A 22,262-nucleotide genomic window follows, 5' to 3' on the forward strand; every position below is an offset into this window, starting at 1 on the left:
GGGTGGTTGTGGAGGAGGAGGAGGAGGAAGACTAGGAAGTTCCGAGAACGTTTGTGGAAGTTTTTTTTTTGGTGGGGTATAAGTGGGGATGAGGGTACGAATACGTGTGAAATGCACTCAACGTTGCGACCAAACAGTGCAGACCAAAATAAAAGAAGAGCAGAGCAGAGCAGAGCAGAGCAGAGCAGAGCAGAGCAGAGCAGAGCAGAGCAGAGCAGAGCAGAGCAGAGCAGAGCAGAGCAGCAGAAGGCGAGAAGCAGATGAAAAGACAAACATCTGAAGAGAGCACGAATATATGAAAAACGGATGCGATGAGAAGAAGATGAAAGAAAAAGAAAACAAAAGATAGCAAGAAGAACAAAGAAAGTTTGAGTGATGGAGTAATCAGAAGAAATCGCATGTGACTTCCATCTACTGCATATCAGCGTCGATTCTGATTTTCTTTCTCAATTTCCTTTGTCTTTGACATTTGGTCAACTACAGTTGATCAGCAAGTTACGATCTCGGTCAACAACAAACAGCAAGCATTCGCCCGCTCCTTCTTCTCTCCGGAGGCTTGTTGAGCAGCCTGTGCCATCGCCCGTCCTGCTTCTCCTTGCCATCGGCAGCGGCGTTCGAGCTTCGACCAAGACAGGCCTCATCCACCGTAAAGGTATGGCAGCAGCAGCAGATCTGAGAAGTAAAGTACACGGGCAGATGTCAAACGCGGTCAAGTCAGTTTCTGCTCTCGGGTTTCCATTCAAAACTCCAGACCCATTTCTCTTCTGTGTCTACCACAAGGTGACCTCCTGTTTCCCCATCTTGCTCCCACTGCCCTTCTCTCCCCCTGCTCCACTCACTCTCTTCCCCTCCTCGCCTCTCACGGGGGGATGGTCTAGGACAACTATCCAGCAGGAGACGAGAAGATGCAGGCGCCAAGAATGGGCAACGGTGAAGAATGCAATCTCCTGTTCATGATGTTCGTGAGTAAGAGTCGCAGGAGCTGACTTCGACTGGAACCAGCCTTATCGCATGTCCGACTGTTAGTCTGACCTTGCTTCGGAGGATGATGCTCATTGCAGGTACCACGGAGATCGCATCCCTGGCTTTCCGCAGCATCCTCATCGGTCTCGCTCCCTTCCTCACCCTCCCCCTCCTCTCCTTCCTCCCCCTCCTCCCCTCCCTCCTCTCCCTCTCCGTCCTCCTCTCCCTGTTCCTCCTCCACCTCACCTCGTACCCCAGCGGCTTCGAGACCTTGACGGCAACTCTTGAGGGCCTCGTCGATCACTCAGACTCGTCGGGATGCGCCGGTCGCTACGGTAGGCCCGAGGGTGGAGGAGGAGGGAGGCTGTGATACCTTGGAGCAGGACAAGGAGATTTGCAGTGGATGACAGCAGGAAGGGGAGTCGTGCATGGAGAAATGTTCCCCCTGGTGAACAAGGACAAGCCCAACACCCTGAGGTCAAGGAGCAGCAGAGTCGACACCGCCATGGCGCTCGTTGCTCACACTGCCCCAGGCTCTTCCAGATCTGGCTGAACCTGCCGGCCAAGGACAAGATGGTATGAGGGTGGAGAGGGGGAGCTGGGGTGAGCGAGTGCGCGCAGGTGCCGCCAGCCTTTGTCATGCACTGGGCCGAGCAAGTCCCAAAGGTTGGGGGGGGGGAGAGAGGGAGGGGGGACGTGACCTTGACGCGCCAAAAGTTGACAAGGGACGGAGTCAATCTTATCGTCTTTGCTGGAGAGTTCGAGGACAAGAAGTAAGCTGGGGCGAGCTGGCGGTAACAGCCGCTGAGCCTCCTCCCTCCCTCCAGGGGCCTCCCTCCTCCACAACACTCTTGGGCCTCCAACGCAGCCAACGACGTGACAGTGTGGCTGATCGGTAAGGAGGGAGGGAGAAGGTCAGGTGTCGACTGACTAGCGGAAAGAACTCGAGCCAGGCTCCTCCTTCGTCATCCCCCCGTCTAAGATCGGTCCCCCGTCCTATCTGTCCCTCAGCTTTCTGATCGTCAAGTCACAGGGTCAGAAGCCAATCGAGCTCTTTACTTCGTGGAAGGTGAGCGTGAGAAGAAGTGCTGAGAAATTCTCGAGCCCTCGCCCTCCTCGTTGTCTCTTTCCTCGCGACCTCTTCCTCTTCCTCGCCCTGACCCTCTCGCAGGAACCTCCATAGATGTTTGCGGCAAGTCCGTGACAGCTAAGTCCACAATCATGCTCGATGCATCTAAGGAAGCAAGCTTGAAGGTAAAGTGATATCCCTTCCCTTCCCCGTTCTCCTTCTCCTCCCCTCCCCCTCCCCCTCCCCCTCCCTCTCCCTCTCCTGCCCTTTCCTCGCTTTCCTAGCGGCACCGCTGACCTCCAAAAGAACACTGCCAACGCGGGCAAGGCGGAGTTTCTTCTCCTACAGGTTCAGCAGCCTCGTAGCAGCGAGAGCTGACGGGGCGGCAGGGTCGACCCATCGGAGAGCCTGTGGTGCAGCACGGGCCCTTCGTCATGAACACGCAGGCAGGGGGAGGGAGGGTAGTCGACGGGAGCTGAAAGAGCAGCAGGCGGAGATCCAGCAAGCCTTCATGGACTACCGCAAGACGGAGTTCGGGGGATGGCCGTGGCCTCAGGTGAGACAGGAGGAGGAGAGGCAGGTTGGGGTGACGCGTGCTGGGGCAGGACGCCATGGTGTTCCCGCGAGACAAGGTTGGCAGGAATCGAAGGTCGACATGGTTGCTGACCCTCAATACAGGGAAGGTTCGCGCTCTTCAAGGACAAGGAGGAGACTCCTCCGTCTCAGTGCTCGTCGAGCTAGTCAAACTGCCGAAGCCCTAACGACCTTGGGCCTCTTCCTCTTCTGATTTACTTTGTGACGGCCAGGCGTGACTGCCTATGCCTTAAGCTTTTGCATGAATTTTGTTTTCAAAGCTCCGGCCACCTTGAAGCATCTTCGCCTGTCAGACATGTCACAACTGACATCTCAAGTCTCCCATCCTCTTCCCCCCTCCTCCTGCTCGCACGCGCTGGCTTACAATGCGAGCGCTCTTGTCCTCGTGGTCAGCTGCCGGCTGAGTTGCCGTCACCTTCGCCGGTCCTTCGGTCTTGGGCTGCACACGAGCAGCTGCTGGTTGACGAGCAGGTTGACGAGCAGGCAGCCTGCCACCCTCTCGTCAGGAGCTGAGAAACCAGACGATTGCTCTACAGCACCTGATGCTCTGAGCATCTCGCAGCTTCTGCGACGCATCCTTCACCATGGGCACGTTGGAGATCTGCTTTCGCACAGTCACTGGCCAATCGCCACTTGCTCCTCGTACCCTGGGCTGCTGCTCCTTCAGCTCCTTCTCAACCTTGGTGACTTTCGGGTGCTTCCGCTCCACCACGAGGAGGCTGAGCAAGCAGTGAGTCGATTCGAGTGAGGAGGAAGTGAGCATACGGGGAGGTGCGAACTTCTCTCTCCTGCTCCACCAGATGATGGAATCTCTCGTCTTTCCTCTTGAGTTGGAGACGCTCAGCATCTAAAATCCCTTGCATTCCTCCTCGAAGAACCACCTGCAACAACGCCCGTCAGTCATGCCGGGCAGGAAAGGCGGCGGCTCCCGATCTTGAGCTCACAGCTTCAGCTGACTTCTGGTTGTCGTCCTCCTCCTTCTTGGCGATCTGAGATTCCTTCAAGCTCAACTTTCGCTCCACATTATGCTGGAGGGGCCCAGTCAGCCTTCTACAGGTACCACAGCAGCATGCAGACCTCAGGCAGAACGGCATCAGCTCTGCGCTCGTCCTCGCTGATCTCCTGCTGCCGCATCGCTGCTCTTGACATATGCTTGCCTTCGACCGCATGCTCGGGCAGCACTCGCTCTGCGTGTCGCTCGTCGGAGGAGATCTCTTCCTTCCTGATCTCCCTCGCCGACTTATGCGGTCGCTCCTCGACGTGCTCGGGCATGACGTAGGCCACGTCCTCATCGTTGTCGCTGATCTCGTCCTTGAGCTGATCCGCCAGCTTCTTCACAGGGTGCTGCTTGGCTCGGGTGCCCGCGACGCCCTGCTGTCGCGCGTAGATCGCGTTGCTCCTAGACAGCATCTCATGCACGTTTGGCTGGGGGAGAAGGAGGAACGTCAGCCGTTGCTTCACGCCTGCCTGGAAGTCCTACCTGCTTGCTACTTGCAGAAGCTTGTCCTGCATGCTGTGCGTCGTTGCTGTAAACGAATCAGTTGCGTCGGATGAAAAGCACGGCAAGCACCTCTGAAGAGAGCTGGTATGCCCTGAGTGCTGTACGGCAAGGAAGCAGAGCAGAGCCAAACCAGTGGCAGCCGATATTGCGATTCGAAAGTTTCTCCTCTTCCGAGATGATTCAGAGTTGACGACAACGACAATGGGGCTGAAAGGCGGGATAAGTGACGAACGCAACCTCTTGCTTTTCGTCTCGGCTTTCATGAAACATTGCTCTGGTCTCTATCAACAACGTCCTCCTCTCCATCTTTTCCCTGCGCCCTGCCTCCTCTCTCCGAGGCTCCTACTTGCCGACCAACTACTGGCAGTCCAACCATCAGCCTATCGACTCTTTCCTCTCCCTCCGAGGCTCCGTCTCCTCAAGCCCAATCTACCGTATCCCTCAAGATCTTGGCATGGCAACCCACGAGCCTCCTTCCCTTCTCTCCCTCCTTCCCTCCCGTCCCTTCTCTCCCTCCTTCCCTCCCGTCCCTTCTCTCCCTCCTTCCCTCCCGTCCCTTCTCTCCCTCCTTCCCTCCCGTCCCTTCTCTCCCTCCTTCCCTCCCGTCCCTTCTCTCCCTCCTTCCCTCCCGTCCCTTCTCTCCCTCCTTCCCTCCCGTCCCTTCTCTCCCTCCTTCCCTCCCGTCTCTTCTCTCCCTCCTTCCCTCCCGTCTCTTCTCTCTTCCTCGCTCGTCTCTTCTCTCCCTCCTTCCCTCCCGTCTCTTCTCTCTTCCTCGCTCGTCTCTTCTCTCCCTCCTTCCCTCCCGTCTCTTCTCTCTTCCTCGCTCGTCTCTTCTCTCCCTCCATCCCTCCCGTCTCTTCTCTCTTCCTCGCTCGTCCGCCATTGCCTCTCTCAGGCTTACTCACCTCGGTCTCAGTTCGCCTGCCGCCATCTCGGTTGTGTGTCCGGAAATAGGGCCAGAGGACCCACCCAGGTACCATACTGCTTTCTGTCCTACCGACCACCGGGTACTCGAGGTCCGTGTCAGGTACTAGTAGTATCTTTTCTGCCAGTAGTGCTTACAAGCCTTATCACTTCAGTGCCCGGCCCCGGCCCCGGCCCGGCACTCAGTCACTCCGGAGGAGTCCTGCCCAACATCGACACGGATAATCCTCCTCGACTCCCCTGATTGTCCTCGTACTGATTTTTAACTGCAGTACTAGTACGGTTAGCGGGCTAACTTCAGGCTTCGGTGACAACGAGCCTGAACTTCGGAACCCACCTCAAAGATGAAAAGAGTCGACTCGCCCCCGTGCTAACAAACACTTTCCTCCTCTGCTCGAAAACTTGAGAGGGCTGACGGAAGTGCTCGGAGGCAGCATGGAGACAAAGCATGCTCAGGATAGGCGGAATGGATAGATGGAGCAGGTGATAAGAGACGTGCAAGAGAAGTTGCGAGAACATCAACAAGAGTTGCAAGAGGTAAGGCAGTCATCGCTATGAGCGTCACAAAAGCTTGAACAGTTGCTGCAAGAAGTCAAAATGATGCGAAAGACCGTGCAAGATAACACGCTAGGCATCATAGGGAAGTTGGATCTGCTGCTACAACGAGCTATGCTGCAGCACTCGAGGATGTTCAAGAATTTGAGGGTGACGCCGGTGAGAGCCACGTCAAGACCGAGCGCAACAAAACTGAGGGTGAGGTATCGCCAGAAGAGCAGTCGGAGCCTCAAGAACAAGACGAGCGATATGACTCCCTGTTCGATGATGTAGGGACTGAAAGTAAAGACGAGGTGTCTGAAAGAGAGGCTGGTTACAAGAGAAGAAGTCATTATGAGCCTCAGGCAGGTAGTTCATGTCTCCTTTCTTATATGCAGCTGATTCACTCGTTCCTTGCAACAACAGGAGATGAAAGAGCTTGTCGTGTCTCCAGCTCATCGAGGATTTTAGCACAGCCGGCAGCAGGGACAGGAGCTGTGGCCACAAGAGTTTGCTCTTTAACATCAAAGTACATGCAAGATCAGACAAAGGCAGTGAGGTTGAAAGAGGAAAACAGGCATCAGCATACGCTGCGGTTCTGACCTCCGCCATCCCAGAAGAGCACATCACCGACTGCGGGAGCAGCAGCGAGGGCCTGGACCCAACGGGAGCGCAAGAGGGAGAAGTGTGGGGCTGGGAGGAGGACGAGTGTCCGCTTGAGGCGGGGTGGATCGAGTGGTACATGAGGTCGGAAGAGGACTAGGAGAGAGAAGGGGTCTGTCATACTTGCTGGTGCTTGGTGCACGTCGGTCGATCATGGTCTACGGGCTTCTTGTCGGAACCCAGAAGCATGTACAACGCGGCGCTTTCTTCTTCGAATAAAACATCAAACTCGATTAGCTGTGGCAAAAATGAGTGAAGGCTACGCATGAAAGCATCCACCCACGTTTGAGGCTAGGCTGTTTTCCAAAGGATTGCTTCGGCTTGATGAGAAACACGAGGGCGGGAGAAGAGCGAAACAACTTACTCTGAGCGAAACAACTTACTCTGAGCGAAACAACTTACTCTGAGCGAAACAACTTACTCTGAGCGAAACAACTTACTCTGAGCGAAACAACTTACTCTGAGCGAAACAACTTACTCTGAGCGAAACAACTTACTCTGAGCGAAACAACTTACTCTGAGCGAAACAACTTACTCTGAGCGAAACAACTTACTCTGAGCGAAACAACTTACTCTGAGCGTGGAATGTCAACGATCACAAGCATACCAAAGCCAACTTTTGTAGCAGTAGCAGCAACACCACCACCAGCATCCTCAAATCATAGTCTGCACTTCCGTGCTCCTCGTGCTGATTCACTTCTCTCAAGGTGCTTAAGGAGTGAAGAGACCTTATTCTTTCCTGCATCAGCTAACCCTCTTATCTTGTCTTCGTCTCTACCCTCCCCTACAACTCACTGGCATCAGGGATCACAATGGGTGGGTCTCTCTTCAAGTCTACTACAGCTTCGCGTCATCATATGTAGACACAGAGGAGGCTGTCTGCTATCAGGCCTGTACTGATCTTTAACTTAACTTTGAGTAAACGAGTACTTGTTCGTCTATCTTCGCAGGCCTTTACTCAAAGTTAAGTTAAAATCAGTACGAGTTTATCAGTCGCTTGCACCAGGTTTTTAGACGTGACTGGGGGTCTTTTAGTTTGAGGGGTTTAGCTCAATGCATTTGATCCTGCCGGCACTGATCGCGACTCCTTGGTTGACCGTCGTATCTGGTACAATATTTTACTCAAATGAATGACTGAGATGTACTTCTTTGCGGAGCTATCCGTATATGGTACTAGGTACAAGGTGCTAGGAAGACTAGGACCTGATATGATCGGATCGGAATCTGCCCGATTAAACCTCCCTCGCTCCCCTTCATCCCTCCACCACTCCAAGACCACTAGCAGTTCCACGCTAGCTCATACTCCTTCACTTCTTCTTCTCCCCCTCCTCCCTCTCCCTCCCCTCTCCCCTCCTCCTCAATCCCTTACGCGTCCTCTTCTACTCCTTCCCTGCTTGGAATCATGCACAACTCTTCCACTGCGGCAACTCCCAAGAAGAACAGAGCCATCCGTAAGAACTGCATCATCATCCATCCCTCCAAGCTCCAGACCCTCTTCTGCTACAAGGAGAGCGAGGCTGCTAAGATGCTCGGTATCTCTCTCACCGCCATGAAGAACGTATGCAGACGCGCGGGTATCACGAAATGGCCCTACTCGAGGTCTCGACAAGCGACGACCCCGCCGCCAACCTCCCCGCCATCAGCATACGCTGCGGTTCTGACCTCCGCCATCCCAGAAGAGCACATCACCGACTGCGGGAGCAGCAGCGAGGGCCTGGACCCAACGGGAGCGCAAGAGGGAGAAGCGTGGGGCTGGGAGGAGGACGAGTGTCCGCTTGAGGCGGGGTGGATCGAGTGGTACATGAGGTCGGAAGAGGACTAGGAGAGAGCAAGGGTCTGTCATACTTGCTGGTGCTCGGTGCACGTCGGTCGATCATGGTCTACAGGGATAGAGTCAAGTAAGGACATAGAGCGTGATGTTTCATTCAAACAAAGATAAAAACAATATCAAGTGATTGAAACCACTCATTCAAACAAAGACAACCACAATATCAAATGATTCAAAGCACTCTTCAAATGAACATGAAGCTTGATATCCTTTATCATCATGCAATGTACAGGCATCGACAAGTGGTGCAGCAGATTCAAGTCAGAAGGTCACGCACAAATTTAGTTTTGACTGGCAGTCCGGCCCGAAAAGTTGCGTTTCGTTCTTTACTACTAGGCTCAGTGACTCGTATTGACCACTGCGCAATCTCGCTGTCTTTTCTCTTCTCGCCGTTATCCTGATAATCCGCCGATTCAACGGTCCTCGTACGGTACTGATTTTTAACTCAACTTTGAGTAAACTGTGTCGGACCGGACCGGACCGTAGAGACCCCAGGCCGCGGCGCGGCGCCTCCGATTGACTGGCAGCCCGGCCCGAAAAGTTGCGTTTCGGTCTTTACTACTAGGCTACAAACCGTTGAACCAGCATTTGCATCTTGAACAAACAAGAGCGAGCTCTTTCCTCAAAGTTAAGTTAAAAATCAGTACGAGGAGAATAAGGAGAGTCGAGGAGGCTTGACCCTGACACTGTCGCACAGGCCAAACGGCGTCAAGAAGAGAGAAGACAGCGAGAACCAAACTTCCTAATCCTGCCAACAGTGCTGTCCCACAAACTTAACTGATACCTTCACTTAACTGCGCGCAGGACGATTCCCCCGGCCGCCGCCCGCCGCGCCATGCCAGCCGCGCGACTCGAGTCGCTGTGGCCGCATACCGTACCGGAATGCACCCGCGAACCATACATCATGATCAACTGGAGTCGGCCCGGCGCGGCGCGGCCCGGGAGACATCCCGGTTTACACCAATTTTTTATCCATCTTTCAGGGGGCAGGCCGCCGCAGCTCCGCCGGATCCGACTGTGAGGCCGGCGGCAGCGGGGGCCCGGCTCACTGACCCCTCCGTGACTCGCCGAGTAACTCACTGCGGCCCCGCCCGGCGCCCGCCGCGGCGGCGCCGCCGGGCGGGCCGGGCGGGCCGGTCCGGACTCCGGGACTCGAGAATTCGATAAGATCATTTCGCATTCCCCTACTGGGGGCTGCGAGCCAGGCTGGCGAGCGCGATGAGACCAGGATCCTGATGAGGAGGACAAGGAGGAGAACAAGAGAGAACAGGGATACGACGATGACACAAGGAACAGGACAGGACAGGACAGGACAGGACAGGACAGGAGAGAAGGAGGACAAGGTGGAAGCAACTCTCACTGATCAATGAATGCGCAGAATGGTTTAGCACTTGGCAACTTGAAGGAAGAATCAGTGCCGCATGAGCTAGTAGGCACTTTTTCCCTATCCTTCACCGTCCTTGTCTATAGAAGCTCCAAGAGTTTGATCCACCAACCTTGCTATACAACAGGGCTCACATGAGTTTCGAGGAGAACATGTGAGTTTTCATGTATTTCGATGATCAGTATAGCTCGCCCTGACATCAAAATGGAACCCAGGAGGCGATACTTCACTCGGACATTCTTGGTCTTCTTCAAGATCAGTGAGTTCACCTACAGGCCTCTCTTCCCCTAACGCAAGTGTTTCCCCCCAGTCATGATCTTACAAGTCAACGGCTTGCCGCCTTCCATTCAGTGCAGCGATTCTGTAGAAGACATGCCGGTATCCGCATCCTCCCCTTCCCCGGCCTTGCTGAGGGTTGTGAAGCTCGCCAGCATCTACGCGAGGCAGTCGGAGACTGGGAGGAGCCACCTCAACCTCATCAACCAGCGAGGAAGCGGGTGGAAACGTTACCCTGCCCCCTTAGCTCCCTCACACTTTCTCTTCAGCTACAGTCGCCCGCAGCACAGCAACACCCTTCGACATCCGTCATGGCATGACTTGAAGTTCATCGCGGAGGTTGAAAGAATTCTGCGTTTCTTGTCAGGGTTCTGACCTGCTCTTCTCCAAGTCTTACGCCGAACAGTTCGAATTACATCGAGAGCTGGGTGAGAGGCAGGGCAGGATGTGATGAAGATGATTACAACACAGGAGATCCTTCGAAAGTGAGACGGACCAAGGTTGGGATGGTTGCGAAGAAGGATGTGGATGTCAAGGTTTCTGGTCCCTTCACGTCCAAGATGCAAGGAGGCAATGAAGGTGACACAGAGAGCTTGTGACTGTTGTTGTTCGTACTGCCTTGGATGTTTTCTTTCCTTCTCCGCCTTTATCCTCCCGATTATTGTTAAGTAATTCCATGTTCATGGCTGATAGCATGAAAGATAGCTCCTTGTGCTCTTTTTCTCCTTCCTTCCCCCTCTCCTCCTCCTGACCTTGTTTCATCGTCATGAGCCTTTGTTTCAGGAAAAGGGGACACCGACGAACATGCTAACGTCTCAGTCGTGCAGACTCTCGGTGAGGGGGTAGCGAATCTTTCTACGGGATGTGATAATGTCGCAGGTGCAGAGGAAGCGAACGATGCTGCAGCAGTCGGCTGCCTCGGTCTCCCTTGGATCGCGTCCCCATTCGTCGAGCTGGTGACTTTATCGCTCTTGCCGCCTCTTCTCACCCGCCGCCCAGTGGCGGAGGGTCTGCAAGAGAAACTCCCCGAGGAACAAGGTGAAGCGGCACCTCCACGACGAAGTCACCTACAGGGAAAACACGTTCCCCAAGGTCTCTTCCTCCTCCCCCCCGCCTTGCACTCATTCGCATGCGCAGGCCAAGCGATACTCCTCGGGCGACTGGATCCACATCCTCTTCACCTGGCCGCGTTCCACTGTCCTCCACAGGATCAGATCTCCAGTACTGGTGACCACCTGCTGGACGTTTCTCCTTGCCCTGCTGGACCTCTGGTCGGACAAGGTAGCCAAAGTCAGGATCCTGAAGAACTTTAGCAAGAGTCCTCACTCCATCGTGGGATCCGCAATGTCCCTGCTCCTCGTCTTCCGCACTAACGCGGCCTACACGAGATTCTGGGAGGGAAGATGCTTGTGGGAGACGCTGACGAACAAGGCGAGGGACCTCACGAGAATGCTGGTGGCATACAGGCCCGTCATAGGAGAGAAGACGTGTGAGAGGATGGCGGACCTGATCTGTACCTTTCCTGTCGCCCTCAAGCATCACCTTGAGGGTTTCATGGGGCCTGACCAGGAGGAAGAGCTCGCACGCCTTCTCAACCCCCTCGATCGGCCTGGTGTGCTGCAAGCGGTCAACCGGCCCCTCTACATCGTGCAGGCCATGTCGTCCGTCATCACCAACGACGTCCCTTACCAGTCTGACCGCTGGACCTCGAGGGAACGCCTGGCAGTGCTCGGCATGATTAACGAGCTCGGCAAGTGCGTCGGAGGCTGCGAGCGGATCGTCCAGACGCCAATCCCGTTGCACTACGCGAGGCACACGGGCAGGTTCATGGGACTCTTCTGCCTCACCCTCCCTCTGGTCTTCATCGGGGAAATGGGCCTCCTTGCCGTCCCTGCCGTCGCCTGTGTAGTCTGGTGCCTCTACGGAGTTCAGGTCTTCCTCCTCCCGCCTCTCCTTCTCCCTCCTCTCCCTCCCTCCCTCCTCCTTGCGCTGAGATCATGAGCAGGAGATCGGTCTGCTCATCGAGAACCCCTTCTCTCGCTCCACCGAGGTGATGCCCTTGCTGCTGCCCAGCTCAAGTTGACGAGGCTACAGGGGACGTGGGCCCTCCCGCTGTCGGTCATCGCAGAATCGATCCGCTGTGACGTGTGGGAAGCGATGGATGCGGCACCGGCGCCGCTGACGATGCAGAATGAGAGTGACGCAGGGGAGGAGGGGGAGGCGACTGGAGGGAGGTGAGACAGTTTTTGATCAATCAAGGGGGAAGGAATGTGCTCCTGCTGGTTCCCCTCTGATCTAGCCCACGTCCTCCGCATGCAGACATGCGAGGAAAGATCTCAAGTCAGCACCAGATAGGAGACGAGAGTAAAGTACGATGTGGTAGGAGGAGACGTGGAAGTAGGAGTGGTCAGGGTCAAGCCTTCTCGGTGAGAGTAGGAGTAGTGGAAGTAGTGAAGTTGATGAAAATACTCGTTCATGAAGAATGTTGCAATAAAGATTCTTAAACCTCACTTGGTAAGTCTAAAGAACGACCACAACCACAGAGCTTCTAAAATGTGTAGAGAGAAATCATATACAAAAACATACAATCACCACTGAAAGAAATCAATAACGTAGGCATGCCTTGAATTTGTTCTCAAAGATACAGGCCTTGACCAACACCTTCCATGCGTCTTGAATCCATGGAAATGCAACAGGAAGCTTAATCGACGGCATATTGACTTCCCATGACAAATATTACATCACATCCGCACAGCCATCACCAACTCGTGACCCCATCCTTACTTGAGGTTCAACGTCACTGCAAGACTCGCCTCCCTCGTATCGTTTGCCTTTCCTTTCCTCTCATGGCCCTCAATTCTCCTCGCTGAATTCAATGTCTACTCTCACGAAAGAGCTTGCGAGGCCTCAACTCGTCCTCCCCGTCTTCCTGTCGCTGCTGGCATGGCCGTCAGATCTCTCGACTATGACCTCCAGTCTCACCTCTTGATTTTTCACTCGCTTCCTCCTGGTCAAACGGGTGCTCTGACTATCCTCCTCCTCCTCAAGCTCCTGGCAGTTCTTGATGATCTCCTGCCAAAGGCACACTCGTGACTACGAGGTAGCAGGAGGTCAGGAGGCCTACCTTGAGCTCCTTGTCGATGGAGTCAAGCTCATCTCTCTGCCGTTGCAGCTCCTTATATGCTTTGGCTCTCCAGTACTCGACGATGCCCATCCTTGCACACCTCACTTGCTTGTCCAGCAGCGTCTGGCTCCCGTCCCATGAAATGACCTTGTTCGGTCGGTCCAGTCCCACCACCATCTCGCCTCGAAGCATGGAGCGCGTGCGGTAGCGGATGGCATCATCCGACTGCTCGAAGACGACGAGCCTCCTGAAGAATCGCTCGGCGAAGGAGAGCAGCTTCCTGTCTGTCTCTGCATCACGAGACTTGTTGAGGACGATGAAGCTGTCGGCTCGTCCCAGGGCCCCGCGAGACTCCTCGACGTCCTCGGGCAACCTGTCCTGCTCTACCAGGCAAGCGCTCTTGACTCGACACTTGGACTGACGGCAGATGCCGTCCATCTGCTCATCCAAGTCTCCATCGCTCTGAAAGATGACGGAGTTGAGGTCCTCGCCGAAAGCTGTCGACAAGGCCGTCTGAATGTCTGCTGCCCGAGGATGGTCGATGGAGAACAAGGAGGAAATACACCCTAAAGCGTCCTTGCAGCTCGCAGGAATCTTGACATCTGTGACCTCCGTCTTGTACTGAAGATCGTCATACTTGTTCTTGAAGTCCTTGAACCGCTCGGTCAGCTCTGCATTGTGATTCCTGATGCCTGTTTGAAACCTCTCACAGTCTCGCTTCAGCTTCCCCAAGTCCGAAGTTGCTGCGATATCGACGTAGTAAGATTGGATAGCAGGAGAGACACCCTCTCGCTTGAGGAGCCTTGCAATAGCGTTCTCGATGTTTTGATGGCATATGGATGTTTGTACCTCGACCCTGAGCTTCTCCTCTTCTTCTGTGTCGTCTTCGATAATCACCGGCTGTTCCTCGAAGGCGATGTTGGCTCTGCTCGCCTCCTGCACCTCCTCGTTCTCGTTGTCATTGATTGCAGTGTCATCGTGCACGCCAGCAGATGCAGCAGGAAGCGTCACGTTCATCGTTCGCTGATCCAACGACCTTATGGCAATGTTGCTCTGCACGTTAAACACAAGCGTACAAGCGCATAACTCCTGCTGCTCTTGTCTCTGAGGCACGAGCGTGAAGGTTCCTTTGACCGTGGGATGACGAGCGTTGAGGGTTACCGCATTGGTCTCTATCCGGACGAGATGGTCCTCCAGCACCCGTGCCACCACTGTAGCCTCCCACTCGCTCGTGGGATGATAGTTTGTCTTTCGAGACGCCCGGTCACATGCAGCGAGCGTGAAGCCACACTGAAGAGGGTCGTCAGTCGCAGGAGCATGAAGCTGCAAGTCCAGCTGCTCTACAGGTCCTGTAGCAATGGCGTGAGATACAAGCGGACAATCATGTCAAGCAGACAGTGTCTCTTACCTGACTTCACCTCCACGTTACAAGGCTTGGAAGCGATCGGAGGTCCTGCATACGAGGGTCTCGAGTCGACAAACTCAGCCGAGACCTGATGACTCCCGATCTCGCTGAGAGAGAAGGTGACGTGTACGCAGTTGCCGTCGAAGTTCTTGTACGACATGGGTATCATCTGCTTTTCACGGTACAGCCTCACATCCGGCATGGTACTCGTAGACCAGTCGTCGAGCTTTCTTTGGTCTTCGGTGTGGAGTTGGATCAAAGCTTCGAAGTCTGCTGCTGCAAGAGCTGAGCCTTGTGCGTACTCAAGATGTTTCTGTCGGTCTTTCACCGTCATCGCGATCTGAATGACGGAGTTCCTAGCAGTTGCGATGACATTGAAGGTGAACATCTGTACTCGTTTTGACAAGATTTTAGGAAAATACTCTCCTGCTGGAAGGGCTGGAATTGTGCTGAGCTTGAAAGCATCCCCCCTTGACTCATCTGATACTTTCTCAAGCTCCCTGCTCTGTTTGCCTACCTGCAGCATCAGCGGCTGATCCCATGCAGCTGACAAGTTGTTGTCCACACTGTCTGTAACGATGAACCTGATGTCACATTCGTACTCCGCCATGCTGGGGACTGAGAGGTTGACGAACGCTTGGCAGTCTGGCTGTACGCATATCTTGCACGGATCACCAGCTATCAGGTCCAAGTCCAGCTCGATGGGCTTCAAGTTGTAAGACTTTGTGCCACCTATACCTGTTTTCACGTTGAGCTTCAGCCCAAGCTTGAGAGTGCCCTTGGAGGGTTTACAGCGAATGAAAGCATTCCTTACAGTGATCTTAGAGCCTTTGATCGTGATGTTCCCAAGGGCATCTTTGCCTTCTACCACTTTGCGGTAGTTGTCATATAAAGTGACCGGAACCTCAAACCCATCTTCGCACGTGAAACTGAAGGCAAACTCATCATCCAAAGAAGGTTGGATGGGCGGGAAAACCACATATCCATCTCGATCCACTATGACTCCTTCCAACGTGAACAAGTCTCCTGCTTTGATATCAGAGATGCCTTGTGGTAGAGAAATCTTCAGCTTCTCAGGCTCTCCGGGGGTCACCAGGACATCAAGTTGGTACTGAAACAGTCGCGTCTCCTCTTTCTTCGTCTGCTTCGAGCCTGCACAGGAGAAGACCGAGATGGTCTGCTTGGAATTAGATCGTACGTACAACGGAGGCAGCGCAAAGACTTGATCCCGACCGGCTTCATAGACTGGCAGCTGTGCATTCATCCAGCTCATTTCTACTTTCAAGTTTGACCTGCCGTCCGCAAAGTGCTGGCAGGGCTGGTTTGTCTCGTCAGCAGCCACAAGGTACAAGTCTGAGATCTTGTCGTTGTGCCGTGCGTTGAACGACACTGCTGCATTGTTGAGAGCCAACTCGACTCCTGATTGGAAGAGCTTCATGCGCCTCGGAGTTCCGCTCGGCTTCAGGGGACGTGAGAACCTCTGATGCAAGATCGTCGTCTCGGTCTCGTGGATGACATCTAAAGTCGCTTGAAGGCTCCGGGGAAACTCGTCGGAGTTGCAGAAGAACACATTGTCTGCCATCACATCAAGATCCAAAGTGTGCCTGAGGGAATCGTGAAACACAAGGCAACGACCCGAGATGTCTGACAGCTTGACGAGATCACCGGCCACTGAATCCATTTGTAAAAGTAAGCGAGGATGATCACTGGTCTCCGAGAAATATTCAACCAAGATTCCAGTTTCATGTACATGATTGAGAATAGACTTGACCCTTCCGAATTTTCTAACCTTCTGCCGCGATCGTCGGGAATCTCCTACTGAAATTTCTGCACCAGAATTCAAAATGACACAATCTCCTGTTTGGAAAAAGCCATGCTCCCTGTGAAATACCCCGACCGGTGCGCCTTGCTTGAGTATCATTTCTCTCCATCGACCCATGTCTGCTTCACTAACTACCGTCTGAGCTGTTGCCGTATCATTCGAGAACAAAGAGCTCGCACACGAGCAGGTCAGGCGACATCTCCCTTTCCGTATCTTGTTTTCATCCGACTGGCTATCGCCGTGAAGCAGGAGGTCCGGGCTCATCACCACGAGCTTGCCTTGGTTTCCGTCGCACATGTTTCCGCTCGCGTCTTGAATGCTGACGTCGACTGGCCCGAGCTGTTGGTAGTTGATATACTCCTCCCAGTCAGCGTCGCACTGTATACACGATGGCTGCCCATGCTGGACTTTGATCGAGATATTGTGCTCAACGACCTTCTGCTGATGAATGTCTGTGATGACTATGCGAGCAGGATACGTCCCGACGCCCCCATGAAGCACGCAGAGGTCTTGGATCCTGATGCTCCCAGCGTACTCAGGCGTGAAGGATAGCGAGACATCTAGAGCCCGAGCCTCGTCTACCAGAATGTCAAGCGTGTGGACGCCGAGTTGGAGATCGATGCTATTGTTGTATTTGTCGTGCACCTGTACTTCTAAGGAGGTCGTTTGCCCGAGCTCACATTGGATGATCGGAGTGTCTGGTCTGAGCGATACCTTGTGCATCTCTGCTGGGGTGATGTAGAACGTCGCGGGCTCGCACGTGAGCGGCGTCTGACCTGCAGCTGGCTCAAGGGATATCGTATACCGGCCTGCGACAGTCGCGAGCTTCTTCACTATCTTATCAGGATACGACAGATGCCCATTGGACACTTCGAAGCTTTCTGAGCAATCTTGTGACGCCACTGTGACCTTGAAGATCGGGATGTTTGTTTGAATGACTTCGTTGTTTGAGTTCTTGCAGACAACCCTTGTAAGCGGTAACATGCCAGCCTTCACGATGTGGTTGCGGAACTCGATAGCGACTGATCTGACTATCTGCTTCTCATTCTTTGCTCTGGTAGCCTCGAACTCTTTGTTGCTGAGGGGCCTCATGGAGTAGTTTTGTATTCTGAAGCGATTATGCTTCGTCATGCTGTTGTCTGAAGCCAATAGAAGAAGCTCGACCTCCCCTGACGGCAAGTTCAAGTCAAAGTGCTTATCTTGCAAGAACCTCTCGATCCTTCCTATATGACTTTCAATCTTTGCTCTCTCCTTTGTTTCTTTGTACAGCTCGACAAATTCACCCACCTTATACTCATTGTCGCAGAATATGATCTTGTCGTGCTGAGACATTCCTTCAGCATCTATGTACTTTGGGTTTTCGTCTTCGAAGGAGACCTCTGCATCAAACTTGAGGTGACATTCTTTGAGCCAGAAATCGTATGCTTTTGCAAGGTCCTTCGAGTCAAGTGCATCTTGTAATTTTCTCATTTTGGTTTTGCCCATGTTGAATGACCATTTGCTTGCCTCTGGCTCGATCCCTCGGTCTACAAAGAGAATGCCGAAAGTCCTTGCATAGCATCGCTGCGGAGCAAGCGTCTTCTCTTCCTCACGGTATCTCATGAAGCCAGGAACATACTGCTCCCCTGGAAGCCATCGTCCCATCCAGAACACCATGAAGCGGCGATCCAACGAGGTTGAGTGCCCATGCAGCTCGTCAACGTACGGGACTGTGTCCTTGTTGCCCTGGTTCGGGAAATAGAATATCGCCCCCGTCGCGATCGAGCGCTTGGTGGGGTCTGCATGGTCGGGGATCTCGACGTAGATGGGGAAGCAGTCCTTGGCGTCGTCGCTCAGCACTCGGTCAAGGCAGCACGTCGAGTCTGCAAGTCGATGCGGAGGGGCCGAGCTAGCAGAGCCTTGATGGATCACCTCGAACTCCAGGTCAATCTGCTCCGACATAGAGCCAGACTGGTCTCTACATTGCTTCAGCAACTTCTTCAAGCGGCTCATATCTTCATGAAACCTGTGTTCCCTCTGTGGTTTACGACCCGTTCGCTTCCCATCTACAATCGGCTGATCTATCAGCCTCAGCACCTGGTCTACAAACCTCTTCGCGCCTGCCTGCTCTCCTTCAAGGTACATGTAGTACATCGCTCGGATGTTGCTCAGGCAGTGCCTGAGAGCTGCCGCAGAGAAAGCTCCATCGCTGGTAAAGAAATCAATCTTGAAGCCTTCTATGTCGATCTTGCAGAAGCTCGACGCGACGTCTTCGCCCTCCTGGAGAGACCTGATGCATCTAATTGCTTTCCAAGCCGATAAGGTTGAGTCTTCCACTACTTGCACAGTTCTGCTGTCTCGCGTCTTACTGCTCACAACATGTCTTGTCCCAAGGGCATTACAAGCATTTTTGGCCCCCACGCCATATCGAGAGAAGGTACCGCTCAGATATCTCCTGAACGATGTGCAACCCTCGTCGTACAGCTCCTGCGTAGATGCTCGCTTTGACCCATACTGAAGCATTTCCTTGGGGTCTGAGCAGCCTATTCCATTGTCCACAAGATGAAAAGTGCCCCTTTGGAAGTTGAGTGTAACTCTGATAGTTTTGTTCTTGTCGTATTGGTTGCAGAGTACATGTTGTATCGAGTTATCAAAAAGCTCCCCGATCGCTGTCAAGAAAGAGTAATTACTGGTCGAACTTTCTAACATGCGCCCTTTATCAGGTGTGGTATCTTCCACTGTGACACACTTGAAGGTAGAGAGGGTGTCTGCCAATGATCACATCAGTTCTTGACATGTCTCAGCTCCGGCATTCACCTTTAGCGGGCAGCAGCAGAAGTTTGTACGGTCCGGCATTGGAGTCAAACTGGAGCGAAGAGACTTCCATGAGGGTAATAGCATTGTAAAGCTTGAGGCCCTGGTACAGGACATGCTTGTCAGTTGAGATAGCGCATCATGGAAGGATGCGACACCTTGACCGACAGGTTGAGCTCGTCAGTCAAGTGCTTTACGAGGCTCTCTACGGCTTGGAAGGTGTTGATCTCTTGGATGCTCAGGCGGGTGGGAGGTCTGGGGCCACGTGGTCAGGTAAATCAAACATCAGCATACTTCTGTTACCTTGCGGTTCCATCGGTGGTAGGAGGTAATACTTTATCATCGATGTGTATCTCAACAGGCTCAGCCATCTGTTGACGGTTCAGCTCTTTTTCCTCATCCTCTGTGTATTGATAGATGCGTTGATGAAAAGAAGGAGAAGCGCGAGCCGAGGGGGAAGGGAAGGTGGATAGGAATGAAGAATGTGAGGGGAGCGAGGGGAGGGAGAAGAGAGGAGAAGAATCCGCAAGCGGAAGGGAGGGAGAAGAATGGAAGGTTCCAGGATGAAGAAGTTTTTTGTGGCGGGCGGGAGGGAGGAAAGCTAAAAGTTGAGATAATGACAGTAGAGGGAGAAAGAAATGGAGAGAGGAGCGGGGAGGAGCGGGGAGGAGCGGGTAGGAGCGGGGAGGAGCGGGGAGGAGCAGGGAGGAGCGGGGAGGAGCGGGGAGGAGCGGGGAGGAGCAGGGAGGAGCGGGGAGGAGTAGGGAGGAGCGGGGAGGAGCGGGGAGGAGCAGGGAGGAGTGGGGAGGAGCGGGGAGGAGCGGGGAGGAGCGGGGAGGAGCGGGGAGGAGCGGGGAGGAGCGGGGAGGAGCGGGGAGGAGCGGGGAGGAGCGGGGAGGAGCGGGGAGGAGCGGGGAGGAGCGGGGAGGAGCGGGGAGGAGCGGGGAGGAGCGGGGTAAGTGGAGCAGGCTCAGTGGGGAGAGAGGTGAGCTCGAGGGGGTTAAGAGAAGCAAGAAGGACTGAGCAGGCTCGCCTCAGAACTTTCTCCTATTTAACTAATAGTTAATCCTATTTGACTAATAATTTCTCCTATTCGCCCGTTACACGGACAGACCCACCTGCAGACCCACAAACTGAGGTTGGACTGAGTGGGGACGAGGGGTCACTCCTTGCTGGGTTGTGGGGGGGATGAGGGACGAAAGTTGGAGGTCGGCATGGAAGTTGGCACCCAGTGTTGGTACCGGCCGCAGGTAACCCCCACCCCCTTCGAAATAACCCCCTGTCATAATTCTGCATGTGACCCCTATCTAAAAAGTTAAATTCATAGTACCCCCATGGGTATTTTGGAGCATTCCCGTTGACTACCCCCGTCTATAACACCCCTACCCCCTATTCAAGAATTCGCAACAGAAACCGCCCAAGAATGTTGTCTTTCGCTCCCGCTGCTCTCGCATGCTTGCCATCGCGATCATAATTTCTCCTCTCCCTTGTCCTTTCTTCTCAGCCGACCCAATCTTTCCCGTCCTTGCATATCTGCTTCCTTGATCCTACTTCTCTACCTTCCCCAACGACTCGACTCGCCCTCATCCCTCAAATTTCAATCCCTTGCTACCAGCCCCCCAGTCTTGTCCATTGCTCGTCCTTGTACTTGTTTAACTCTTTATTTCTATTGCTAATCTCTCCTGTCCTCCCCCCTATCTGCCCTTGCATCTGTTGGAGAGCACTGAGCACTGAACCTGCTCCACGAGCCTTATCCGGCATTTCCGTCCCCTGCTTTACCCTCAATCAACTCACAATTGTTGCCTCCTACTTTTCTTTCCCTGCCTCTTCACCTGATCCTCCTGTTGACAACTTGTTCCCCTCGGGCTGAAGTTTTGTTCAGATGGGATGCTCATCTTCTTCGAACGCGAAGGCTGTACAGGAGCCTGTGAAACCTCCTGTAGCAGATGCAAAACCCGCGCAGACAAGCAGCGCACCACCAAAGAAGGAGGAAACTCCCACGCCTGTTGAGAAACCTGTGGAGGAGCAACCAAAGGTGGTGGAAGCATTGGAGAAGAAAGAGAAGGAGGAGGAGAAGGAGAAGGAGAAGGAGAAGGAAGAGAAAAGGAGCAGGAGAAGGAGAAGGAGGAGAAAGAGAAGGAGACGCAAGGGAACGCGAAGAATGAATTCGAGCCATTGCCAGTTCCAACTGAGGAGGTGACGGAGCATCGAGAGCGTCCCAACCTGGTGTGGGCAAAGAATCCCATGGCTGAAGGTGAGGAGGAGAAAGAACAAACGGGAGGCGAAGCTCCTGCCGAAGGGGAGAAAATGATCAGTTTCAACCCCATCCTCCTTCCCGTTCCACCTGCGGAAGGAGGATCAGCAGTACAGCTCTACTGCCCTCTCACCTCTGTTGAGGAGCTGTCCGGATTGAGCGTCCTCGTGCTTTTGAGGGAGAATAAGATCCCGCACGACTTGAAGAAGGAAAGCATCGCTGAACCTGAGGTAAGGAAAGGAGAGGAGAGGAGAGGAGAGGAGAGGAGAGGAGAGGAGAGGAGAGTCTTGCTGAGCGCATGGAGCAGAGAAAGATGCCCGTCTACCTCGATGACGGAGGGCTTCACTTGTGGTGCTTCCGTCTCTCCCCTTTCCGCCTCCTCCTCCTGACTTGCTTTCCTCAGGGAAGCCAACGCTGCTCTGCGCTACATCTGCACCAAGGAGGAGCTGACTGGCTGGTACCCTGCCGATGTCCAGAAGAGAGCGATCTGCGACAATGCGCTCGAGTTCAACGGGAACGTGCTGATGCCAATGATGGCAGCTGCGCTGGAGAGCTACAAGAAGGGAGAAGAGCGGGCGGCAGAAGCTGTGAAGCAGGACGAAGAAAAGTTCCTCAGCGACGTGTGGCCTGCATTGAATCATCTGATCCAGAGTGGGGAAGGACCCCTGCTGGTACGTTCTCCCACCTTCCACCTCCCTCCCTCCTCGCTGCTCCTCGCTGCTCCTCCTGCTCCTGCTCCTCCTCCCTCCTCCCTCATCATCGCTCCTCATCGCTCCTCCCTCCTCCCTCCTCCCCCCTCCCCCCTCCTTCCTCGTCTCCCCCTCTTCCTCCTCTCAATTCAACTTCCCTCACTGACTCGGGCCGCGCAGGGCGGTGCGGCACCCAGCATCGCCGACCTCGCCGTCTTCCCGCACATGCTCGTCGTTACCCGCAAACTACCAGAGCACTTCGTGTCGCAGCACGAGGGAGTGAAGAGCTACCTCGAGGCTCTGCACGCAGCCCTCCCCTCCTTGGGATGAAAACCCATGAAGGAGGCTGAGAGCTGGGTGTAGGGAGGAGTATGATCTTAAATTTTCCATTCGAATAAATAATTGTTTTGCTGTCAGTCGTCCTTGAATCCCCTTGGTG

At 54.1% G+C, this 22,262-nt stretch overlaps 7 protein-coding genes across 7 annotated transcripts; 4 read left to right on the forward strand and 3 right to left on the reverse strand.

The window, feature by feature from the left end:
* Window positions 1–696: 696 nt before the first annotated feature.
* On the forward strand, window positions 697–2,773 carry GUITHDRAFT_159906 (hypothetical protein; the record flags this gene model as incomplete). Its single annotated transcript, XM_005827959.1, has 17 exons — window positions 697–780; window positions 879–930; window positions 980–1,013; window positions 1,062–1,106; window positions 1,222–1,298; window positions 1,347–1,440; window positions 1,497–1,539; window positions 1,585–1,629; window positions 1,681–1,736; window positions 1,791–1,858; window positions 1,905–1,949; window positions 1,997–2,032; window positions 2,135–2,217; window positions 2,422–2,478; window positions 2,523–2,588; window positions 2,638–2,664; window positions 2,711–2,773. The coding sequence occupies 17 exons, from the start codon at window positions 697–699 to the stop codon at window positions 2,771–2,773; spliced, it is 975 nt and encodes a 324-aa protein (XP_005828016.1).
* A 33-nt stretch (window positions 2,774–2,806) lies between these two features.
* Window positions 2,807–4,138, reverse strand: GUITHDRAFT_164458 (hypothetical protein; the record flags this gene model as incomplete). The annotated part of the gene is made up of 8 exons (XM_005827960.1): window positions 2,807–2,912; window positions 2,991–3,114; window positions 3,166–3,227; window positions 3,273–3,345; window positions 3,392–3,507; window positions 3,571–3,654; window positions 3,704–4,025; window positions 4,107–4,138. 8 exons carry the CDS (start codon window positions 4,136–4,138, stop codon window positions 2,856–2,858), a joined length of 870 nt encoding a protein of 289 aa, XP_005828017.1. The 3' UTR covers window positions 2,807–2,855.
* Window positions 4,139–7,650: 3,512 nt separating this feature from the next.
* Window positions 7,651–8,070, forward strand: GUITHDRAFT_112776 (hypothetical protein; the record flags this gene model as incomplete). The annotated part of the gene is made up of 1 exon (XM_005827961.1): window positions 7,651–8,070. The coding sequence occupies one exon, from the start codon at window positions 7,651–7,653 to the stop codon at window positions 8,068–8,070; it is 420 nt and encodes a 139-aa protein (XP_005828018.1).
* A 2,800-nt stretch (window positions 8,071–10,870) lies between these two features.
* Window positions 10,871–11,819, forward strand: GUITHDRAFT_74943 (hypothetical protein; the record flags this gene model as incomplete). The annotated part of the gene is made up of 2 exons (XM_005827962.1): window positions 10,871–11,668; window positions 11,739–11,819. Coding segments are annotated over 2 exons (879 nt in total), but the record flags the coding sequence as incomplete, so codon positions are not given.
* Window positions 11,820–12,516: 697 nt separating this feature from the next.
* GUITHDRAFT_142214 (hypothetical protein) lies at window positions 12,517–14,425 on the reverse strand (the record flags this gene model as incomplete). The annotated part of the gene is made up of 5 exons (XM_005827963.1): window positions 12,517–12,602; window positions 12,626–12,674; window positions 12,719–12,808; window positions 12,861–14,209; window positions 14,269–14,425. 5 exons carry the CDS (start codon window positions 14,423–14,425, stop codon window positions 12,517–12,519), a joined length of 1,731 nt encoding a protein of 576 aa, XP_005828020.1.
* A 2,222-nt stretch (window positions 14,426–16,647) lies between these two features.
* On the reverse strand, window positions 16,648–19,251 carry GUITHDRAFT_142215 (hypothetical protein; the record flags this gene model as incomplete). Its single annotated transcript, XM_005827964.1, has 6 exons — window positions 16,648–16,665; window positions 16,802–18,252; window positions 18,508–18,609; window positions 18,884–18,983; window positions 19,039–19,135; window positions 19,184–19,251. 6 exons carry the CDS (start codon window positions 19,249–19,251, stop codon window positions 16,648–16,650), a joined length of 1,836 nt encoding a protein of 611 aa, XP_005828021.1.
* Window positions 19,252–20,760: 1,509 nt separating this feature from the next.
* On the forward strand, window positions 20,761–22,153 carry GUITHDRAFT_153910 (hypothetical protein; the record flags this gene model as incomplete). The annotated part of the gene is made up of 5 exons (XM_005827965.1): window positions 20,761–20,915; window positions 20,987–21,364; window positions 21,442–21,485; window positions 21,538–21,805; window positions 22,004–22,153. Coding segments are annotated over 5 exons (995 nt in total), but the record flags the coding sequence as incomplete, so codon positions are not given.
* Window positions 22,154–22,262: the final 109 nt, after the last annotated feature.

This window comes from Guillardia theta, assembly GCF_000315625.1.
Source record: "Guillardia theta CCMP2712 unplaced genomic scaffold GUITHscaffold_62, whole genome shotgun sequence".
In the NCBI taxonomy this organism is placed as follows: Eukaryota; class Cryptophyceae; order Pyrenomonadales; family Geminigeraceae; genus Guillardia; species Guillardia theta.